The sequence below is a fragment of the Emiliania huxleyi genome (genome assembly GCF_000372725.1).
Source record: "Emiliania huxleyi CCMP1516 unplaced genomic scaffold EMIHUscaffold_94, whole genome shotgun sequence".
NCBI lineage: Eukaryota > Haptophyta > Isochrysidales > Noelaerhabdaceae > Emiliania > Emiliania huxleyi.
Window position 1 is genome coordinate 478734 of NW_005195017.1, and position 7063 is coordinate 485796.

Consider the following 7063-nt stretch of genomic DNA (forward strand, 5'->3'; position numbering starts at 1 on the left):
CGAGAGCGCTCTCTGGCGCCATCCGGGCCACGCGCGGCGCCGCGCGTGCCTCGCGCCACTCGCCTCGGCTGGCAGCACAGCGCCAAAGCCGCCTCGCAAACACCGCGCACAGCACCAGCATGCTGCCCACCAGGCAGCAGAGTGCTGCACCGGCGCGCAGCGGACGCTGCGGCGCTGTGGTGCCGCCTCCCCGCCCTGTCCACGGAGCAGGCGAGCGGCGGCACGGCCTTCCACCAGCTGCAGGAGGTGCGCACTTCCCAAAGGAAGCACAGGATGCTCCCGCAGTACACGGTTACTGGACCGTGTTCAACGACGTTGAACATTGTTCAACGTCGTTGAACACTACTGGTTAGGAATGGCCGTAGCTCCTCTCCACGAGCGATTGAGAAGACGTACCACGTGTCGATTCTGTACAGAATTGCAAGGCGCACACGCTGGTGCAGGCGGGGAGTCGTCGATCCGACTTGTTCCGACGTGAAGTCGACGTGAAGGATTGGCAAACAGGGCATTTTGCCCAAGATTTGCCCTCCCGCGCGATCTTCTCGCGTCGGCAAGCGCGCGGGCCAGGATGGGCGAGCCGGTCCCGCCACGCTGGACGGGCCAGCGGCTGGCACGCGCCGGCCACCCCGGCGGCGCGGCGGCCTCATCGCGCTCGTCGTCTGCGAGGCCACCGCTCGGCGTCGCCGCGTCCGACGGCGATGGCGCTTGGCTGTGAGGTGGGATGGCGGCATGGTGCGCGCGGACGTGGGGGTGGTGCGGGATGCGCGTGCCAGCAAGCATAGTTTCACCTCCCCAACCCCGCAGGCGCGCCGACGTGCTGCCCGAGCGCGTTTGGAGGCAGCAGCAGCTCCTCGCGAGGCGCCTTCGGAGGGGTGCCACACCCCTTTCCCAGCCGCGCGCGAGTTGAGCTCCGATTTGCGCTCTTTTTCGCACACGCCCGACGCTAGTAGGTGAGGATCGACCATCCTCCGCAAGCAGGGCTTCGTCGGGCGCGTCTTCGTCGAGCGGTGGAGCATCTCCCATGCTCCCCCCCGCGCCCTCCTCGCAGCCCGCCCGCGGCCGACACCGACGCCTTCACGGGCTCACCCTAGTCGTAGGTGCGGGTTTTTTGCGTGCCCTCCGTCAATACGGGGCGCTGGGCGATGGCTGGGCTTGTCGCCGGGCGAGCTGGCCCCTCAGCCGGCCGCGGAGCGGAGGTGCAAAATCGAGGCGGCGCGGCCCCTGCGCGCAGCCTGTCCGGCCGGCGCGCGCATGGTTCCGTAGCCCGTCTAGTGCCTCACTGACCAACTCCAGCGCTACGGTCTACGTGGCCGGTGTGGTACTGGGGCTGGGCAGCCTTGGGGCCGGCGGAGACCGCCGTCTAGCGGTCGCACTAGTCGGATATCGTTGTTCAACCTGTTTGTTCAACGGTTGTTCAACCATACTTTGAGCCTTAATTATTAATTCGGGTTTGGGTCTCTGAGGTCGATACTAGCGTCTATAACTTGCCACAAGCATGCTTTACAAAAGTCCAGCGGAGCTGGACTCGCAGAACGGCCGTCCGCGCGCGCTGTGAACAGCGCCGTGGTTGAACACTGTTCAACGTCGTTGAACACGTGACGGTCCAGTAACCGTACACGCAGCTTTGCGCAGCGCAGCGCACGGGCCACGCCACACAAAGCCGACCCTCAGTCTGGCCAAGAGGCTGTCTGCGGAAGGCCTGGCAGCGCGTACTCGCCTCCTCCGCGGCCATGCCCTCCGCCCGGGCGAGCGAGGAGCGGGGACACAACCATTTCTGGAATCGTGTGTCCCCGAAGAAGATTCTCTTTCTTAATATAGTTAGTTTTAGTTCTTGCCTTTCGCTTTCGCTCGATGGCCGACACGCTCGCACCTGCCGACCGCCGCCACGGCGGCGAGACGCCTCTTCCGCCACCGCGGCGCCGGTCACAGGCCAGCGCTATGCAGCTGCCGGCCACACCGGGCCGGATTTGCCGGTACTCGTCGCCGCACACTCCTGCGTCCACGCCGCTGTGACGTCTGGCGACGAGGCGCCGGCCGCCAAGCTTCATCGCCAACGTGGTCGCTCGCTGGTCCTCTCGGCTCGGCCACGCGTCGGCCCAGCTCGCACGAGCTCCAGACAGCCACCGGCCGCCACGCGTAAAGCGTACGGGTCGCCGGCTCCCTGTTGTGCTCTCACCCTCGCCGGCGTAAAACTGTACTGGCAGTTGTCATGCCGTACCCGTCGCGTTTCGAAAGGGAGCCCTCAATCGACGCGTCTACACGCACCGTGCCACCGCTCTCCACAACTGCTACCGTGGACATCAAGCTCCTCGACTCGATCTGCGGCTACGACGGCGCTCTAGCTGCTGGCTCTCGCGGGTGTCTGGCGACCCGCTCAGGCTTGCGAAACGGCCGGCCGCGGCGACGTGTTTCGAGCTCGCTGGCCTTCTCCGCGCGGCTGGGCCCGCCCCTAGTCGGGGCCGACCCGCCCGGTCACTGGGCAGCGCTTGCGCCGTCGTCCTGGACGACGGTGTGCTGGTGCATCCGGGAGGCTCCGCGGGGCTGCTCTAGCACCCTCGGGAGGGTCGAAAATCGAAGCCGGAGCAGCGGACCACGGAAGCTTTACGGACGGTGAGGCGGGCTGTGGTTGCCCCCCCCCGACCGGGTGAGGGGGTGGCGCCCCGAGAGTGCCGCTCCGGCGACGTCCGTGGCCTCAACGGCACTGTGACCGCGGTGCTCGCTCTCGCGGCCGTCTCGCGACCCGCTCGAGACGAAAACCGGACCGGCCGGTGCGACGCACCGCGAGTGGGATGGTCTTCTCCGCCCGGCTGGGGCCGCTCCTAATCGGGGCCGACCCGCCCGGTCACTGGGCAGCGCGTGCGCCGTCCCTCCGGGATGTGAGGGGCCGATGAGTCCCTCGGCCCGCGCGGAAGTGTCTCGGAAAGGCCCCGTGGAGCCGGACAGACAACGCAGCCGCGAAGGGCCCGAGGTGCTTCGCCGACGTTGAGGCGGGCTGTGGTTGTCGCCGCCGGGCGGGAGGCGGGCATGGTCCACCAGCGGCATGGCTGCGAGCACGCTGGCCGGCTCCACGGCACTGTGACCGCGCTGGAGCAGCCCTCGGCAAGGCTCCTGAGGCCGCCGGAGAACCTAAAAGCGTAAGCGGGTGCGCATATAACGGGCAGGACAGTGCTCCCGAGCCGGCTAGGGCGTTGGAGCACCTATGAAATGGCGCCGATCCCGCATTTTCCCCGAGTTTAACTCGAACCCGCCGCCACCCGTACCTCGCTCCAAACCACGCCGGAGCAGCTCTGGTCGTGCTCGGGACGGGGGGAGGAAAGTTCGGGGCACAAGAGCGTCGAGTTAAACTCGGGGAAAATGCGGGACCGGTGCCATTACCCGTGGCCCGGGATCCGGCGGCGAAAGTTTGGTCCCGTTCGGCCACACGGACGTTAGCGGCTGTGGTTTCGGCCTGCACCCTCTCACGGCTCCGAGAGGGGCTCGAGAGGCCGGAGACAGGTCCACCTTGGCGCTCGCGTCGAGCTGCGAGGCCGGATCCGAGGCCGCCAGGCCGTTGGTAGCACCAGATGGAACGCCCGCGCAGCCGATTTTTATACGCGAAAAGTACCCGACGGACTCACGAGGGCACACACTCGGCGGTCTCGCGACAGAGACGGCTCACGGGGAGGAAAGAACAGAAGCTAAGGATGGGGACGCGGTTAGGGGTGCCGTCTTCGAGTCTGGCGGCTCGCCCTGTATCGCGGGGCTGCAGAGGGCCGAAAATTCAGATTGGCCGCAGTAGGTGGATGAGGCCTCAGGAGCCGACTGTAGCGCGTGCTCCATCGCCTGGGAGGTAGTGTGGGGCGAGGCACACATGTCCTCAAGGTGTTCTGACCCAAGTTGCCAATTTATCGACAAAACTTTGAGAAATGAATTGTCGATGCAAATGGCGGGCTCGAACGTGCTCGACGAGACCGACTGGACCCATTGTTCAGATCCTTCGGCTCGATTGGGGTTGTGCTCGCACACGCCAGGCGCCCAGGTGGTGGCTGACATGTAGGGTGCAAGACTTGTCCACCATGGTAGCGCACACGTTGGAGCTGCCATGGTGGTCGACGCTGTCATGTCGCTGGTGGTGTCGGCCTCGGCGATGCAGTAGTCGAGGCCGTTCTTCCCGGTAGAGAAGTCATGAACGATAGCGGTCACGCCGTAGCTCGCGCATAGAAGCAGGAAGCCAGGCGGCCGCATCGCGTTCGCTGTATACGTTTTACCCAAAACCGGAACCAAAACACGAATCTCCAATCCAAGAAGGGATGAAATCCCTTATGGATATAATCGCCAAATTATCTCCCGAACATAGTGTGAATGCCCGGGAACAAGCCACACTTAGACCCGTTAACACTCGATTGACTTTCGAAGAGTGACACCGACTCACCGACCGGCAGCGGCACGGGCACCGCCCCGTGGTAAACGAAACGTACAAATAGAGACGATCCCTGCCTCCTCACGGCGCGCGAAGGCAGCCGCCCCGCGCAAGCCCGCATCGCGCGGGCGGACAGAGGTGCGGCGGCGGCGCGTAAAGACGCCCGCGCCCAAGAGGTGGGCACAGCGCATACAACAACACGGACGCATGTAGACTAGACGTCCGAATGCATCAGCTCCTCGCTGCCGTCACCCTTTTTCCCCGACCATGACATCACCTGTCGCGGCGAGGGCGGGTCGCGGCGTCATCGGCAGCAGCGGCTCGAAGGCGAATAGCAGCGGCGGCAGTGAGTGCGGGCTGTATTGGGTGGGCGCCGCCGCGCCTTTGCGCCGCAATAGAAGAGGTACACCGCATAGATTACGCCCGCGTAGAAGCACGCCATCGCCGACGCGTCGGCCCCCTCCTGCGTCCGGGGGCGCCGGCCGAGGCTGAGGCGATCTTCGCAGTGGCCTGCGAACGGGTGCAACGGCCGCGCGCAGAGAGAACGGTTCGCGCGGCGCCTTTGAGACGCCGAGGAACCAGTGGTTGCCCGACTTGAGCGTGTAGCCCATGAAGAACTGCGCGGGCGAGGCGGAGGGCACTGAGAGACGCGCGCAGACCGCAGGCCACCTCCCCGCCGCTGCCGCGCTGCGGCGTGCGCAGGGAATTGAAACTGGGAGGCGCACGCACCAGACCGAGCACTCCAAAGACGGAGAGGCCGGTGCAGAAGTACGCGCAGCACTCCTCGAGAGCGCCTGGCATGTCGGCGAGAGGACACAGCACGGCCTGGCAGCCGTACACCAAAAAAAGAAGAATTCTTGAGATACAAGCCTCTCTCACAGCACACTGGCACGACAAGGGCGCAGACTGGCGCGGACTGGCACACACACAGGCTCACAAAGCCGCGGGCCCTCAGCGGAGCTGGGAAGAGGACCGCCGCAAGCGGCGTGGCGTGGGTCGGTTGTGCATCCCTCCGGGGGCCCCTCTGCGCCGGGGAGGCGTTGTTGGAGGCTAGGACGCAAGCGTCCGTCGCCCTTTTCAAACTCGGGGCCCACTCCGCTACGCTCCGACCCGAATTTGGAGGGCCTGAAAAGTTTAAGGTGTTGCTGCGCAAAAGGGGTCGGACACAGGGCGCAGCTCATGCTAAGAGCTAGAAGGGGAGCTAGAGAGAACGACTACCCTGTCCCGTTATTGCGTACACCAACACCACAAAGCTTTCTCTCTCCTGTCCTCACTCACTCCAGGGGGGTCACAACTACCGAGTCCCTCGAGTTGCCGACCGAGATGATATGGTGTGGCTCGCCGCTCTCGAGCCAGCCGAGCAGATGGAAGTGAATCTGCCCCCTCCCCGCCGCTCCCTGGTCCCGGAAGCGACGAGGTCTCGGGGGACGAAGGGGTCACACCCGACGACCTCGGGAACTAGCCGGGGCAGTCGGAGAAGTGGCAACTCCGTGCACTGACGGTCGGCCGCCAGAAAACACGCCTCCGTGGCTCGGGTTACACCAATCCTCGCTACCCAACGCGGCCAAAGGATATCCACCTCGAGAACCTCGAGAGAGGACCCTTACAGATCACAGATCTGTTAATGGTTCGATCCTCCCCAGAGTCGAACTGGCAGCCACTCGCACCGAGGAGGCGAGGTGTGGCTAGGCACCCTGCGCAAGGACTCCAACTTCGACCCAAACAAAATGTAGCCGAGCCAACGTCCCAACGGCGCAGTGGACTGAGCCTGGACTGCTTAGGTCCGAGGGGGTGGACGAAGGTCCGCTGCGCGAATTCGCCGAATTCGTATTCACAACGTGGTCACAAGGCTGGGTCCATCAGCCCAGCACTTTGCCGACGATCTTGCGAGCCGCATCAAACTGCGGCAGGTACTCGCGGCGGCGGCGCATGACGTCGGACGCGTCGGCGCACCACGAGCCCTCGGCGTTATGCCCCGGCTTGTCGCCGAGGACCGCCGTCTTGAGGTCCTTGAAGTTCTTGTCGTCCTCGGCGTGCTTGCCTCCGCGCGGGGGCCGGCGCTTCGTAATCTGCACGACGACGGTGGCGCTCAGCTCGACAGCCGTCGCCTTGAGGATCTCGTCCTTGCGCGCCTCGAGGCAGGCGTACCTACCACGACCACAGGCTGCTCTCGTCGCGCACCCTGTTCCTGAACTTGAGCACACCGTCCCACGTGACGGAGCAGCACAGGGCCAGCGCCTCATGAGCATAGTCGAGCGCGTGTGCCACTCGGCGGCCAGCCTCTCCTTCTCCGCAGCCATCTGCTCAGCCTGCCGCGCACGCTCCGCCTCGCGCCGCTCCTCCTCTTTTGCGCCGCGCGCCGCCTGCGCCTGCGCGAGCTTCTCAGGCATGCGGTCAAGCCGCTCCTCGTCCTCGAGCCTCGCAATCTGCTTTCTGAGAGCGGCTTCCTCCGAGTCCGCTGAGTCGTACGACGACGACGACGACGACGACGACGATCGCGAGCGCCGACGGCGGGAGCGTTCGCGCCGCGGGCCGCGCGAGCGGTCACGGTCACCGCCGCGGCGGGGCAAACACACAACATGCACATGCACATGTCATGTGCATGTACATGTCCGCGAGTAAAAGAAAGACACAGCGTTAGAAAACGTATCAAGTATATAAGGG

At 65.2% G+C, this 7063-nt stretch overlaps 1 protein-coding gene across 1 annotated transcript; it reads right to left on the reverse strand.

Annotated features, from left to right (window-relative positions):
* Nucleotides 1-4363: 4363 nt before the first annotated feature.
* EMIHUDRAFT_453869 (hypothetical protein) lies at nt 4364-5218 on the reverse strand. Its single transcript, XM_005756955.1, has 4 exons — nt 5129-5218; nt 4960-5016; nt 4782-4862; nt 4364-4676 (listed from the first exon to the last, which is right to left on the reverse strand). The coding sequence occupies exons 1-4, from the start codon at nt 5198-5200 to the stop codon at nt 4614-4616; spliced, it is 273 nt and encodes a 90-aa protein (XP_005757012.1). The 5' UTR covers nt 5201-5218; the 3' UTR covers nt 4364-4613.
* Nucleotides 5219-7063: the final 1845 nt, after the last annotated feature.

Bases quoted from the DNA above. Each gene is read 5' to 3' on its own strand.
- EMIHUDRAFT_453869 (XM_005756955.1), bottom strand. From the start codon at position 5,200: ATGCCAGGCGCTCTCGAGGAGTGCTGCGCGTACTTCTGCACCGGCCTC. The intron at 5,017-5,128 runs GTGCGTGCGCCT...TCGCCCGCGCAG, and splicing joins TCTTTGGAGTGCTCGGTCTG to TTCTTCATGGGCTACACGCT. The intron at 4,863-4,959 runs GCGCCGCGCGAA...CCCCGGACGCAG, and splicing joins GGTTCCTCGGCGTCTCAAAG to GAGGGGGCCGACGCGTCGGC.